At 43.6% G+C, this 16,627-nt stretch overlaps 2 protein-coding genes across 2 annotated transcripts in view; one reads left to right on the top strand and one right to left on the bottom strand.

Annotated features, from left to right (window-relative positions):
- Positions 1-16,627, top strand: part of LOC148735282 (uncharacterized) — an 82,044-nt gene that overhangs the window by 46,608 nt on the left and 18,809 nt on the right. The gene's annotated exons all lie outside the window — the stretch shown is intronic.
- Positions 1,876-13,863, bottom strand: LOC148735283 (uncharacterized). The gene is made up of 5 exons (XM_088752917.1): positions 13,677-13,863; positions 3,809-3,988; positions 3,385-3,465; positions 2,543-2,631; positions 1,876-2,331 (listed from the first exon to the last, which is right to left on the bottom strand). The coding sequence occupies exons 1-5, from the start codon at positions 13,861-13,863 to the stop codon at positions 2,092-2,094; spliced, it is 777 nt and encodes a 258-aa protein (XP_088609043.1). The 3' UTR covers positions 1,876-2,091.

Below are 16,627 nucleotides of genomic sequence, written 5' to 3'. Positions count from 1 at the left end.
TATTTATTTGTAGTAAAAAAAAAAGAAAAATGGGGGGTGAAGGCAAAGTTTTTAGCCCGTCAGAGTTTAAAATGATTACTTTTAAATGCGTGCCAGTTTGGTTTGTTGGTTACGTTGTCCTGGCATTAGCTTAGGCATCTGTAATGAAAGATATTGCTAAATGTTTGGTATTCGAGGCAGATTTCTCATAAGGCAAAGCAAAAACGTTTCATGCAACGGGGTTATTGAGTAAGTTAGTCATCATCCATAAGTGCCAAAGGCATAGGCGACGAAATCGAAGATGATGAAGTGATCGTGGAGCAAACATTAAAACCACTAAGCTAAGTAAGTAGACAGAAGAAAATCCCAACCTTTCTTAACAAATCTTAAAATAAACTGATGACTGACCTTTTCATTACGTAAAAGAAAGTTAGAACAAGGATTTAAAACTATCGACTAGTCTACGAGCAGACTTTCGCACTACAGCTCGAGCGTTCGTTCGCCCGAATAAAAAAAAAAAGCTTTGAGAAAAGCGAGCGGGCGAGAGGCCCAAAAGCGATCTGGCCTTGATAATAAGGATCGCAGCGCCCGTGGGCAAGATGAAGCGAATATTGTCTTCTGATTGGCTACCCGCTCGAGATTACCCGCATCGATCCCGCGCATAAAAAGAATTGAATTAGAACTACGTTCGTAATTCTTGCACAATGTCAGCGATGGAAACGCAAACAGCGACAGAAGATAGTCAAAACAAAGAAAACAGAAACGACTCTCGTGAGTTTGTTGTGCTACAAACACAGTTGGCTTTCTTTCCCGACTCTCGAAGTAAACAAGTCATTCCTAATTCTCAATGAAGCGAGATCTTTTCGCAATGTATTATATCCTTTATTAAACAAGCTTGTTAGGTCAAGATGGCTGGATATTAGCCTCGTTCTTTTTTCACATTTTTATGGACCGAGGTCCATAAAAATGCAAAAGAAGAACTCGGGACGTCTCTACCCCAAGTTTGGTCAATAACTCATAGGTCGTAAAGCCAATTTTTTTTCTGATTCCAACCTGTAGATAGGTTTCAATATTTTGACAACTTGATAGTTAAAACTGAGTGTCGAATCATAAGCCAATTAGAATTTGAGAAAAGTATAACAAACAGTAAGCAAACCTCAGGTGGAGAAGTTTCGTTCAGATATTACGCCGCAAAAATTTGCAATGTATCTTGTTAATATTCCCGATTTTGTGAATGCCCCTTCAGTTTAAAATATGCAACTGGCAGATCAAGCCGTGTGTCGATGGATAAATTATTTGAAATGTCAAAGCGTGATGAAAGCCACAGATAAATATTGTTTGGGTTGTGCCAGATCCCATGCAGGCCTCTCACTAGGCAGCCTTACTCAAGGCCTTAGACTTGCTCGCAAGCGGAGACACGCTCATGCCTGGGTAATTTTCTTAGATTAATAAGTTTTGTTGAGCACACTTCTTACTTGGCACACAGACGCTGCTTATACACAAACAAACCTGTTGTTTTATTTGAAGAAGCAATTGTGCAGTTGTAGCTGGGTCTTGGTGGCCATTTGTAAAGTTTTGTATTATTATATGCTCCCGCAGTCTCATCTGCTGTAAGAAAAGAGAAGCTACCCATTATGTTGCTTCTTCAAGCTGTTAAAGCAAATAGTTTGTACACAAATGTTCAATCTACAGATCCTTTCGATGTTTACCGTCTCGTGGTTAAACTTTTAATCTTTTGGATTTATCCCTCGTGGTTACTTTATTTGACTACACCAGATTTATATGAGTACCATTTTCGGCAGTCGTGATAAGAAGAAGCGCGACATCTTTGGATCATAACCTACGTCATTTAATGATGTTACACTATCTGTTTTATACAGACTTGCACAGGTATGAAACATGGAAAAGGGGGTTATACCTATTTGAGTATTGAAACAGGGAATGTTCTTCCAGAAATGTATTTCTTTAATCCGTCTTAAAATGCGCATTTTTTACACAAACGTTCTTTTTTATCCGGCAACTTCGGGTTAAGTAATTAACTGTTACATAGTCAACAAGTGTAACTTAACTTTACCAACTTTGATACTATCTCAGATATTTTAAAATAGGTTCTCAAGTGTTTCTTTGGTTACCCTCCAAGAGAAAATAGCCATCCTCTGCTGGTATGTCACCGCAACGGAAGCTTACACCATGTTTCAATGATAAAGTCCCAGCAGCAATCTCTCCTTCAGGTGCTATTATCTGAATGACTCCTCCTGCTCCGCCACCCAAACTTTGGTAACTATTGTCTCCGTTAAGATCTTGTCCACTCCCTCCATCCACAATTAGTTTTCCGTTTTGATGTATAATTACCTTTGATTAATCATAGCAGAGTTTTTGTTGAGTTTCAACACTAATTACAATAAATTTAAAATGGATAGAATTCGAATTGCTACTGAAATCACATTTACCTTAGGTATCTAATAATTATTATTTCATACAAAACTGAACTCTATCATCGATTTATATATCAGAGGTCCTTTGACAGTAACCACACCTGATTATATCAATTCAGGTTACTGACCTTAGATGCGTTAAGGCGAATAAGTCCTCCTGAGCCCCCAGAACACGCTCCTGTGTTGTCACTTTGGGCTTCAGCTATAATAGGGGCACCTCGAATTGAATCAATGTCACATTTTCTATTAACGCCACTTAAACAACAAATAACAAATAACCATTAATTTCCCTAGCTAGGAAGAGGAATCGTTTCCTAAATCTAAGTCTGCAGCCTGAACTTTATTAGCGTCAAAGTAGAATTTTCGTAAATCTCGAGAGTGACATTTGTTGAGCCCGATACTGCCATGAATTATATGTGTAGTATGGGGCTTGTATCTGAGTGGTATACAGCCGTGATAATTTTGGCTTCATGTAACGCGCTTTTCTCTTAAGGATTGCAGTTTTCCCATGAAGGCTGCATTGCACTATTCAAATTTTGAAAGACGAACTTCGGTGCAGCAAACTATTCTCCTATGGTTAACTTTCGTCTGTGGAACTGACGGAACAGTTCAAAAGACAAACAAAGAATGTGTTTGTGGATGGTACTGTTGTGGACTAGATGGTTGGCCTGATCAAACTTTAGGTAGTCCAGTTCTTTTGAAATAACCGAGCACTTTGTCTGCATTTTGGCGGATAACTCTTTACACAAAGAATAACTTTACCACGAAAGTGTCAAGTTAATCACATCGCTTGAGTAACGGATAACAAATTTAACTCATCTTGTGCAGTCCGTGTAAGCACAGTTTTACCAATGGCAGAACATGAGACTTTTGTAAGCTTCGACTTATCAATTCTCGCTCTAACTTATCATAACAACTATCTAATTACAGCATTCGACACATTTGGAATATTACATAGCAAGTTCATTACCTATGATTATCTCTCCATTAACAGCGACAAGTTCTATGGCTCCTCCACCAGAAACTTCGCCTGGATTTCCTACGCATGAACCTGAATAAAAAAAAAAGGAATTAGTCAGTCGTTGGATAACAACAATGCATGCACTTTTTGGCCGGATTGTATCAGGCAGCCAAGCATTTTCCGCTTCTTAACAGGACTGAAACATTTCTTTGGTTTGATAAAGTTTAATGATCGAAATACTCGCTTCTGTTTCCGAGCTTGTCGCATGGAAATCTATGTGACAAGCAGAGTAAATATCTCGACTATTACGTGATAGATACCAGAAATAGCGATATCTGCGGCAATTCATAGCCTACATGGATGTGCTGTCATTATTTAAGTATTTTGCTCTATTTGAACAGTTGCCTTCAAATGAAAACAATAATTATCTCACCTCCACTTCCTCCTAACAGAGAGGCTGTGTTGTTTTTGTCATACGGTTTAGGCAAACTAAAGAATTCTTCGCTTTCTCCCTCTTTTCTTCCTCCGTTTCCTCCATGACTTGCGCCTGGTGTACATTTTCCCTTCAGAGGGACTATGGTGTTAGTTATTTTTAATCCCCCAGGTCCAAGTCCTAACAATTAGTAAACCACCAATCAAAACTTCATTTGAAAAGAAGTAAATCATCATCACTCGCAAAATGTGAACATAAATAACTCCTAATGTGGGAGTGTGGGCAAAAGGTCACGCCTATTCTTAGACCCTCCTATGGTTATCACGAAATTTCCCAGTTTGAAAAAGCAACCAGGGAAACTTGTAGACACATAAAAAGATAAAGGGAAATATATCCGTTCATACGTGAATGATGAAAATAGTAATGATAATAGTAATGATCATAAACTTTATACGCCCATGAAAAAAAACACACAACTATATACCAGGTGATAAACCAGTGGCTCTCGTAAATAATGAATTGTTCAAACCTTAAAACTACCAATGTTAAAAATATAACAAAAATAACATAAATGAACAGCTAAAATATGTAAGAGTGCAACTATTAACAAAAATAAATTTAAAGCTATAAATACATTGACAAAGAATTGAATTAAAAGATAAAATGGTCTGAGTGCCTTCAACCGTTTATTCAAACATTGATTTCTTAGTGTTGGGGGTTTTTACCACTCGCTTGGCGAATTAACAAGAGCTACCAAGACTCTGTAATTTTCTTCTTTATTCTCTACTCTTCTATTGTTGCTACTACCTTCTACTACCGCAGCTATTTCTCTTTTCTTTTTTCAGCAAGGAGTGCCCGCGTATTTAATGCAAAAATCACAGACATGTTTGGGTTAGCTGACCGTGGGAGTTTCCATAGTGCATTCGTTGTTTTGCAAGAGGGGAAATCGGGTGGCTCGCTCTGAAGCACTTGGCGAGCACAAAGAACCAATTAAACGCCAATGATTGAGCTGCGCACGAGAATCACGCGCACAAACAGGATCTTCAGTGTGGATAAAACTCAAGGTCAGTTTTACCAAACCAAACATGACCACCTATGAAACTAATTATTCTCGACCATAACAAGCGATTAAAATGTCTAGCACGACAAGAAGGAAATCCGCGAACTGAGTCAAGTTCAAGCACACACTAAGAATAAGTGATCAAAACTATAAATTCATCAAAATAACACGAAGGCATAAAAAGGCGAGACTCCATAAAACAAAAGGTAAACTCCTAAAAATACTCGAAATAGCAATCCTTTAAAATACTCTACAACATTAGAGCTAGCTGTTGGGAAAACATCTTTCAGCGCGTGAGGTTTTTTTCATTCTCATTTGTACTCTTCACCATTTTCCTTCCTCTGATTGCCGAAAAAAGGGAAGTTTTGTTTGTTTTGGAAAATATAACTTTCGAATTGCTTATATATGGTTCGTCTTTTTGCCCGTTGTTAAAAGATGTTGCTCCAGTAGTCGGTACTTCTTTCGCGCTTTTATATCCGCTGCTACGAATAAGTTTTTCAGTGAATTCTTCGTTGCCTTCAACAAATCAAGCAGTTATTATCACAAAAAACCTTATCAGAAAAAATCTCCTGTTGTAAAAAGTTTCCCAATGCCTTTCGTTGCAGAGGAACTATCAATTATTGATTGTCAAGATTGCTCACGCGATTAAGAGAGGACACACTTTGTCTCAGCCAATCAGAATTGTGCAATTTTGCTCAGTATGTGGTAATTTTTCCAGTCATATCCAAAAAATACCCGAGATGCAAATGCATGGAAGGCATTGTGTGCATACATCCACAGATTATTCAAAGTTCGCATATAAAGCTGCATAGTTTTCAGCTTGAAATTTACACCGCCCTGAGTCATCTATCAACTGTTAAACAATGACGTTGTCAATGCTGCATGAATAAAAAAGATTTTTGATTTCGTCCCTTGATTGAATGTGTGTCCTTTTTCTGCTTTGGATCCCCTACTTGTTGTTTTACTTACTTTAAGACAGAGAACAAATTGGAATTCTCTCAGCTTAACGGAAAACGAAGAACATCTACTATAAATGCCTGAGCTGACGTCAATTTGAAAGTGTGCGGAGTGATTTTATTAATATATCCGTGGTGCAGTATCTTAGATGCTTTTTCAAATTGCCAAAGATAGCTCCTTTAGAAAACTATACCAAACGTGCTCTTCTTTTCAGTCTCCATGCGTTACTTTTCCTCGGAAAACACATCTTGGATTTGTTAAGTGAGAAAGATGAGAAAACGTTGGCAAAGAAGAGGAGGAATTTTTTCCATCAGATATAAAAATTTGGAGAAATGAATCTGTCTCGTGCCTACGAACAAATTGTCTCGACAGGTTTTGTCCATTAACGTAAGCTCCTTATGAATCGTCCAATCTTTCTGGGAATGGCACCTAGGGGAGAAAGTGTAAAATGTCTTAGCACGCACCAGATTCATGCTTTCATTGAAAATATTCAATCCAGTTGTGTTATTCAGAGTTTTAAGGCATTACCATAAAGAGATTTATACTTTTATAACGAAAAAAAGCTCTCTATTTTTCTAAGAGTACCTCTTTCAAGACGCGCTATTGCTAGATCAATACGAAAAGGGCGAGGATTATAAGCGAACTAGCCTACAGTGCCGGCGTATTTTGGGCGAAAGAGTGCACATTTTCGTATAAGTCCGCCATCTTAGATTTGGTAACTGTGGAGGATTGGGGCGAGGAAATATTTGCCGAGGGAGTAGGTGTTATATGGAAAAATGGGCAATGGGGAAGAGGAAGGGGAAGGTTTCCTTCCCCTTCCTCTCTCCCGTTGCAGGCTATAAGCGAACGGTCGAGTTAATTAAGTGCAAATGCGCCCAAAAATCGAACATTTTCAAAATATGGTGGCAACAGCCAAAAAAAATCGATTCGACTCATGTTCTCGAGTTACGTTGGCCTAAGAGTGAAACAAACCACTGCATACTTCGTTTGGCTGAATATCGATTTATTTTCGAGAAAATCGATAACAACTGTTTTCCGCCAAAATGTGGCTTTTGAGGCTCAAAACTTCAGACGCTTCTCTGAGCGTCGCTTTACAAAATGAAAAAACCTCGATTGACAAAAAGTACGAAATCTTAAAAAATAACATCAAAACATATGTTGATTGCAATTTGAGTAATTCTTGACCATTTATTTAGACAATCTAATTGAATTTATCCGACCTATTTCCAACTAGATTAAAAATAGGTCAAGAGTAGCCCGTGATTTAACTATGTGCCAAACAAAATAATTATCCGAGGGCTGCTAGGGATTAATTCCACGCCTATTCTTAGACCTTCCAATGGTTATCACGAAATTTCCCGGTTCCCCGAAACTCCCCGCGTGCATCCATAACTCGATAGACGTACGCTAAGCATGAAACAATTCTTAAATGTTTCATGGTCCTTCGATGGATGAAGCCTTTTTTAGGACAAAAAAGAGCGAAAGATCTGCAAAGGGAATAGCCCATCATGTATCACTGCAGATGTTCAACAGAGATAAGTGTAGTGTTTAAATATTTGTTTACTTAAAAGAAGTTTTATAAGGGTCAAACCTGGAAAACCACGAATTTCGCTGAAATGTTTGAACTAGCCAACGTTCAACAGCTTTATAACCGTACTGTTTCTTCCCCAAAGGCTACTGTGCCTTGTTAAGTTACTCGTGCTGGTAGTAAGACCACGACCCAGGTAGCACACGTTCACATTATTCACACTCATCTTTTCCCGGCAGTGGTCCAAAAAAAGAGAAAAAAACTCACGCCTGGAAATGAAACCATTTCTGCGTATCTCTTGAACTCAAGAAACGCTTCGAGTAATCATTGCACCAGCTGATACAGCAGGCTCGAGTGCGAGTCGGTATACCTACATCAGTCAAATACGGTACTTACATTTTGGAAACAGTGGCTTTGAAAAATTCACTCAACTAGTTAGTTATTTAGAATTCTTTCCCAAGAAGTTAGCCGAGTAAGCAGTGATCTATCCCCCTCAAATATTGTCGGGTCCAAAGCCATCAATGCATTATATGGCGAAATATCATAGAGCGTAGCTGATGCGTAATGACAAATTTAACATAAGCCTGTTGTCTGGTCAGACCAGAATGTTCACGCCCGTTGGAAAAAGACTGACATCTAGATTAAACAAGTAAACAAACCCATGTTTTGCCTATCTCCTTAATATTTCCTTCCAAGATGATAAATTTAAGAAGTGAATGACTACTTCTTATCGAAGTCCAAAGCCAACCAATGCTTTATATGGCGATATATTATTGAGCGTGGTTTGATATATCAAAAGGAACTCGGCGCCTCGAACTTAGAGCCTCTCGTCAACCCCAAACGAAGCTTTGCACTAGGCGAGGGACAAATTGTCGTGGTATGTATGTTAACAGGAGGAGAGAATATGGTTGTTTGGCTAAGAATTAGGTCAACGTCGTCGTCGGCCCGGAAAGTCGAGACAAGTGGAATGGCTCTCAATCCACCTTAAACAAGTAAGAAGAGGTATAACTACTGTTTCCCGTTTTCTGGATCGTTTGTCGAAGTCACAGTGCACTCTTACTGTAGTTTTGAACGAGCAGTAGATATCCTTATAAGAAGAACGACACGCACTGCTTTTGCAGAGTTCACATCTTTTCTCTGCATGCAATTCGTTTTATGCCAGTTTCAAGGTAATTTCTGTGGTTAATCAAACAATCTATAGCGATTAAAATAGTAAGGAAGAGAAAACAAGTACGATTCGATCTTTCAGCGTCTTAAAAAATACTTATAAGTCATTTTAAATCTTGACCTCTATTCAAGGCAATTTTCATCTCGACCGGTTCCTTCTCACACAAAGCCCTAAGTGTTTATAGATACTCAGTGTAGTATCAGCGATTAACGACCAAAACACCCCTCTGAATTTCATTAAATAGGTTTGACTATAACTCATTTTTAAAACAACATACCGTCAACCGAAGAAAATTAAGTAAGAGTGCAGGGAAGTTGAAATCTTATCAACAGTAAAATACAGTAATATTGTAGCACGCAGTGGTTTTAATCACCGAACTAGGTTTACCTTTCGTTATTTTTCTCCTAAAATGAACTTTATCAAACGAAACAATAATTCACTAAATAAAAATTTAACTCAATAAGGATCAGAGTTAAATAGTTGTTTGCTCCTGTTTCCTATATGTAACACTCGACCATAGTTCCTGTAGCCACGTACTTCACAGTCCAATATTTTTGCGGAGTTGTCGATTTCAGTGGACCTCGTTTTGAATTAATTAGCGTTATTCCGCACACGAGTAACATGTTTCTGAACGAGCAACATTAATTCCGCGAACGTTTGGTTCGCGGTTTGGTTGAAGACTATATTTAACCAAAGATCTCTTACGTGAAGTAATTAAAGCCTCTTTTTCAACGAAATGGAAATGGAGAAACCCCTTGATACGCTTTGTAAACTCATTATCAATGGGTGTTGACTATCCTGCCAAGTTGTGATTTGAGCACTCGCGCATGGCAACGTGTCTGCACTTGGTCCCACAAGTGTAGCGCCCAGGCAATGGTTTATTCCAGAGCTTGGCCCAGTGTGAGCACTGCACTGATGAGGCCCAGGTCTCGCATGGTCAGTGTTGCTTCATACTCTTGTAGTTTGAAGTTGGTTCTGGTGTTTTTCGAGGTCTGAGTTGGATAAGTGAGTACCTGCCGGGAGGGAAAACTTGCGACTTTTTCCTCCCTGGCAGTGGTTGTTTTCTTTGGTTCCGTTTTGGTCGCCCATCCCTTTTTTGGGATTTCTCGGTCGATCCGAACTTGCTTTCCTTTTTGCTTTTTCTCTGTTTCGGTCACCCATCCCTCTGACTTGTCTTTGGGTTGGGTCCGAGTTTCAGCATGGTCGTGTCCTTTAATAGGACCATCGACGTTGACTGTCAGGGGCTCCCTGAGGAGGTACTTTTCTCGGAAGCGGTTGGTTTGTTGCTGGGTTTTTTTGACCGTGAGTCTGACCATCGGGTGGCTGCGGTGCAGGCATGTCCTGGCCGTGTTGCGAGAGTCACTTTTGCTGAGAACGGCGATGCTGCTAAGTTATTTTTTGAGGAGCTAGGTGTCATCAAGTTGGGCGATGTAGAGTGTAGGGTGGTTAAACCCCCTCCTCCTCCTCCCCAGCTTACTACTGTTGTAGTCTCTTGGTTTCCCTTTGAGGGATCAAACGACGCCATCAGCACAGCTTTGTCCGCATATGGTACGGTCAAATCTGTTCGCAATCAGGTTTGGCCCGGAAGGCCTTCAGTGTCCACCGGGTCACGCATTGTCCAAATGGTTATTAGGAATGTCATTTCACCGTTTATTTCTATCCGTGACGTCCGCTGTAAAATTTGGTATAGGGGGCAACCCCTCCAGTGTACTACTTGTCATAAAGTTGGTCATAAGTCGGCGGAGTGTCCCCTTAGGGGCAAATGCTTCCGATGCCGTCAAGGTGGATATCTAGCTAGGAACTGTCAGGCGACCGTGGGTGCTCAACCTGCTGTAGACACATCAGTAGAGATGGACATACCCTCGTCTGTAGCTCAAGAAAATGATGTGACAGCTGAGACAATTGCTCCCGTCCCTAAGGACGTTGTTGCTGAGTCTGAAGAGTGCGATTATAACCTTGAGGCCAGGAAGGACCGTTTTCCAACCTGCACATCGGTTGACCAAGTACAATCAGACAATGTCTCCCGTAAACGCGCTGCTCCCCAGACTTCTCCGGTTTCAAAAGGAACAGTAAAGAAGCCTGCTACAACGGATACAACCCAGTCGATTTCCGTACCAGTCGCTAATAAGATAACCGCGCCACCCTCCGTTACGTCGGTCATTTCTTCCAAGTCCAGAAGTGAAATTCTCGAATTGCTATCCACACCTCCTGGCCTTTCAGGTGATAGAGTAGACCTCCTACGGTTAACATCACACCTTCAAGTTCCTCCTGGTTCAATTGCCTTTGTTCTCAACCCGCAAAATGGTCCTCCTAGACATGTGCTAAAGTACACTCCGAAGAAATAGTTTAATATTAGTTTAAAAATTTAAAACCTAAAAAGGAAAACTAAAAAGTAGTTTAAGTTATTTAAGTTATCGAGTGTGTGTGTTCAATTTTTGGTGTGAGTGTGTTAATTTTTGTTGAGGTGGGGTTCGATTCCCCAGCGAGTTTGGTGTCTGGTGACCCTCGTTTCTGGTGGACCCCAACCCTAAGGCATTGCACGCAAGCCATGGGTGGGATTAGTCCTGTTGGTCGGCGGGCATTGCACACGCCCTTCATCGGGGGCCCGGCCGTCCACCTTAAACATAAAAAAAACTGATGAGGCCCAGGTCTCGCATGGTAAGTGTTGCTTCATACTCTTGTAGTTTGAAGTTGGTTCTGGTGTTTTTCGAGGTCTGAGTTGGATAAGTGAGTACCTGCCGGGAGGGAAAACTTGCGACTTTTTCCTCCCTGGCAGTGGTTGTTTTCTTTGGTTCCGTTTTGGTCGCCCATCCCTTTTTTTTGGATTTCTCGGTCGATCCGAACTTGCTTTCCTTTTTGCTTTTTCTCTGTTTCGGTCACCCATCCCTCTGACTTGTCTTTGGGTTGGGTCCGAGTTTCAGCATGGTCGTGTCCTTTAATAGGACCATCGACGTTGACTGTCAGGGGCTCCCTGAGGAGGTACTTTTCTCGGAAGCGGTTGGTTTGTTGCTGGGTTTTTTTGACCGTGAGTCTGACCATCGGGTGGCTGCGGTGCAGGCATGTCCTGGCCGTGTTGCGAGAGTCACTTTTGCTGAGAACGGCGATGCTGCTAAGTTATTTTTTGAGGAGCTAGGTGTCATCAAGTTGGGCGATGTAGAGTGTAGGGTGGTTAAACCCCCTCCTCCTCCTCCCCAGCTTACTACTGTTTTAGTCTCTTGGTTTCCCTTTGAGGGATCAAACGACGCCATCAGCACAGCTTTGTCCGCATATGGTACGGTCAAATCTGTTCGCAATCAGGTTTGGCCCGGAAGGCCTTCAGTGTCCACCGGGTCACGCATTGTCCAAATGGTTATTAGGAATGTCATTTCACCGTTTATTTCTATCCGTGGCGTCCGCTGTAAAATTTGGTATAGGGGGCAACCCCTCCAGTGTACTACTTGTCATAAAGTTGGTCATAAGTCGGCGGAGTGTCCCCTTAGGGGCAAATGCTTCCGATGCCGTCAAGGTGGACATCTAGCTAGGAACTGTCAGGCGACCGTGGGTGCTCAACCTGCTGTAGACACATCAGTAGAGATGGACATACCCTCGTCTGTAGCTCAAGAAAACGATGTGACAGCTGAGACAATTGCTCCCGTCCCTAATGACGTTGTTGCTGAGTCTGAAGAGTGCGATTATAACCTTGAGGCCAGCGAGGACCGTTTTCCAACCTGCACATCGGTTGACCAAGTACCATCAGACAATGTCTCCCGTAAACGCGCTGCTCCCCATACTTCTCCGGTTTCAAAAGGAACTGTAAAGAAGCCTGCTACAACGGATACAACCCAGTCGATTTCCGTACCAGTCGCTAATAAGATAACCGCGCCACCCTCCGTTACGTCGGTCATTTCTTCCAAGTCCAGAAGTGAGATTCTCGAATTGCTATCCACACCTCCTGGCCTTTCAGGTGATAGAGTAGACCTCCTACGGTTAACATCACACCTTCAAGTTCCTCCTGGTTCAATTGCCTTTGTTCTCAACCCGCAAAATGGTCCTCCTAGACATGTGCTAAAGTACACTCCGAAGAAATAGTTTAATATTAGTTTAAAAATTTAAAACCTAAAAAGGAAAACTAAAAAGTAGTTTAAGTTATTTAAGTTATCGAGTGTGTGTGTTCAATTTTTGGTGTGAGTGTGTTAATTTTTGTTGAGGTGGGGTTCGATTCCCCAGCGAGTTTGGTGTCTGGTGACCCTCGTTTCTGGTGGACCCCAACCCTAAGGCATTGCACGCAAGCCATGGGTGGGATTAGTCCTGTTGGTCGGCGGGCATTGCACACGCCCTTCATCGGGGGCCCGGCCGTCCACCTTAAACATAAAAAAACTGATGAGACCCAGGATTTACTCCTTCACCTCCACAGTATTTACTCTGCTTTGGGATTCTGCGCAGGATCACTCTTGGGGCACGGACTCTTGTGAGTATTTGTCTTTTGGTCGATTTTAGTCCTCTTTCGCCTTTTTATCTTTCGGCGTTTTTCGGACTTCTTCGGCAACCCTGCCGATTTCCGGCTTCGTGCCGATTTCGGAGGGTTTTTTCGGTCCTTTCTTCGGCCTTTTTCGACCGTGGTTTCCGGGTGTTCGGCGTTTTCCGATTTTTCCGGTGTGTTTTCGGCGAAACAAAATTTTTCGGTCGCCCATCCAGTTTTGGGCTGTGTTGCGTGGGGCCGAACTCACGTTTCTTGTTGAGTCTTGGACACTACAAAATCTTAATTATGGTTGGTTTCCAAAGAACCATTGACATACGTTGTAATTTGTTCCCTAATGGGACAAGTTCCACACAAATAATTAGTTATATAGATGCCCACTTCCAAGAGAAAACTGGGCATGTTGCTAAAGTTGTGTCTATCCAGCAGTGCCCCGGTTTTATTGCCAGGGTGACTTTTGATGATGAAAAGGGTGCGTTAGCTATGTTCCACTATCAGGAATGTGGGTCGGTGGTTCTTAATGGGGTCGAATGTGAGGTCATTTCTCCCCCCCCCACCACCCCCTCAAGTTAGTATGGTCGTCGTCCACTGGTTTCCTTATGAGGGCCCAGTGGAATCAGTTAAGAACGCGCTTTCAAGCTATGGTGAGATCAAGTCTGTCCGCCATCAAATGTGGCCTGGCAAGCCGTCAGTCTCTACTGGCTGCCGTCTTGTCAAAATGGTTGTCAAAAAGGAAATCCCTCGTTTCATTTCCATCGGGGGTATTCGCTGCAAGGTGTGGTACCGTGACCAGCCTTTGCGATGCGATATTTGTAGACAAGTTGGACACGCGGCAAAACAGTGCCCTGATAAGGGTAAGTGCCGCCGCTGCCACAAGGCGGGGCATTTTGCTAGGGAGTGTACATCTGCATGGATCCTTCCCCAGGCCCCCCCCCGGTGGCCCCTGGGGCCCCGGTTGGTAGCGCTGGTGGGGAGGAAGAGGCTGGCGATGATGGGGGTGACATTGATGAGGGCGATGCTGCTGAGGCGGCTGGTGATATCGAGTGCGAAGACGCTGTCGATGGTGATAGTGAAGCCGAACCCTTGGTGGGTGAAGCGGCCTCCCAGGTGTCAGGCATGGAATTGGGCACCCCTGTTTTGGACTCCAGCGGCCAACTGGTACAGGCACAGATTCCTGTCGTCCCCCCGGCCAGTGGTGACCCTGTGGCCGATGGGATAGCGGCTAGTACCCAGGCCTCGGTGTCGGGTGCTCCTCTCTTTGAGGATGAGGCTTATGCTACCCAGGCAGTCCAAATGCTGTCTGTTGCAGCTAATAGTTTTGTTAGACAACTTGCTGATAGTGCCCCACAAGAGGCTGAGTTCGCTGAGTATCTAACCAATGCCAGCGCTAATACTGATCTTTCTCCTCGGACTGGGTCAGAGAGTAATGTCAGTATTTGTAAAGGAAATAGTGAGGCTCCGAATGATGAGCAAACTAGAGGGGCAGACGCCTCGGGTAGGACCCCTTCTGGGTCAACTGAAAATAATGATAGTGAACTAGTGTCTAGTAATGAAGTAAATGGTGGTACTGACAGTGCCCCTAATTCAATTAGTGTAGTTAACGTTAATCACGGTAGCGCTACTGATAATTTATCTAGTAAAGGGGAAACTGCAAGTGTGGTCCCTGCTAAAGTAAATAGTAAAGAGGATAAGAATGCCAAAAAAGGCTCTACTAGTGGTAAAGGTACCAGTAAGAATAATGTTAGCTCTTTGGCCCTGGCTGACGAGCTTTCCGAAATGGATACAGCTCCGGCCATGGCTACTCGTAAGAGGCCTGCATCGGACGCTGGTTCTGAGTCAACCCCCCAAGACCCGGATCCAGAACCTCCGGCTACGTCGGCTTTGTCCCGGCGTAAGAAGCTTGCAAAACCATCTGCAGCAGCATTGGGTAAGGCTGGCAAGAGGTCCTCGGGCGGTAAGAAGAAGACCTAAGCATGATGGCTTCCCTTTTGTGCGCAGTGATGGCTCTTTCCATCCTTACCTTAAACTGTAATGGTCTGCGGGACCAGTCTAAAAGGTTTGGCTTTCCGCAGTGGTTGCGTTCCCTCCCCGCGAAGGTTGATGTTGTCTGCCTGCAAGAAACTCATTGTGTCACTCTGGCTGAGTGTTCTTTGTGGTTTTCATCGTCCGGCTTTTCGTCTGTTTTGGCTCCTGGTTCTGTTCACTCGTGTGGTTGTGTTATTCTCTATCGTTCTTCTTTATCTCTTCTAAACTCCTGGTCTGCCGATGGTCGTTATCTGCAATGTGAATTCTCTCTCTTTGGCAAAGTCTTCCGTGTGGTCTGTGTCTATGCCCCTAACTGCAACCCTGCGCGGAATAAATTCCTTGATGACCTCCATTCAAAAGTCGATCCATCTGTCCCTACTGTGCTTACTGGAGATTTCAACGCCGTCTTTGACCGAGCCCTTGACCGGCGTGGTTCTGAACCTGCAAGTTCATACAGAGACAGTTCCTCTTCGCTGGCCCAGCTTTTCGAGGCATGTTGTGTTATGGATGTGTGGCGTTACCTCCATCCCTCCTCCTCGGGTTTCACCTGGACCAGGTGGGATGGCAGTTTGGCGTCGCGCATTGATCTGTTTGGGGTGCCCTTTGCCTGGCTCCCATCGGTGTCCTCTTGCGCTATGTACTGCTGCCCCTTTTCGGACCACAGTGCAGTAGTGCTGTCTGTCTCTGTTCCCGACGTCGTCCCACCTGGGCCAGGCTACTGGAAACTGAACATATCCACGTTAGATGACCCGGAATATTGCCAGCTCGTTAGGGAAGAGTGGATTTCGTGGCGTCGTACCCTTCCTGGCTTCCCCTCTCTCGCCAAATGGTGGGACCGCGGGAAAGGACGGATAAAAGGCCTTACCATCAGGTACTGTCGCAAAAAGTCATCTCAAACAACTGCATCGAGGGCTGCCCTCGTTCGCTTGATCGATCATCTTCGGGCCAAGCTGGATGCTGGCATGACCTCCTGCGCGGGCCCTTACCGATCTGCGCTGGCGGATCTAGCAGCTATGGACACCTACGTTGCGAAGGGTGCTCAAGTGCGATCAAGAGTTAAGTGGGTTGAGGAGGGTGAGTCCTCCTCGGCCTATTTCTTCCGCCTGGAAAAGAAGCGGTCTGCCGACCGCCGCATCTCTGCGCTGAGAGAGCCCGGTGGCTCTATTGTTTCTTCTTCTGTTGCTTTGTGTGCCACTCTCGGCTCTTTCTATTCCGACTTATATACGGCTTCTCCTACTGACACTTTGATCCAATCTTCTCTTTTGGGTAATCTGTCTTCTGTCCTTCCGCGAGATCGGGCTGATAGTTGTGAGGGCCTCCTCACCCCCCTCGAGGTCTATGAGGCTCTCAAGGGCATGAAGCGGAACAAGGCTCCTGGACTGGATGGCCTTCCAGCGGAGTTCTATCTTCGTTTCTGGGACGTAGTCGGTGCTGATCTCGTAGCTGTTCTTAACGACTGTTTTTCCTCCGGTTCTTTGTCTCTCTCTCAGCGTAGAGGTGTGATCTCGTTGTCTTTTAAAAAGGGGGATCGTCTTGATCCAAAGAATTGGCGTCCCATTTCGCTGTTGAATGTCGACTATAAACTGGCATCACGAACCATTGCTGGCCGGCTCCTCCGTGTCATT

This window comes from Stylophora pistillata, chromosome 3, assembly GCF_964205215.1.
Source record: "Stylophora pistillata chromosome 3, jaStyPist1.2, whole genome shotgun sequence".
Classification (NCBI taxonomy): Eukaryota; Metazoa; Cnidaria; class Anthozoa; order Scleractinia; family Pocilloporidae; genus Stylophora; species Stylophora pistillata.
Note: the sequence above shows the minus strand (reverse complement) of the source record. Positions and strands in the feature narration are given on the sequence as shown.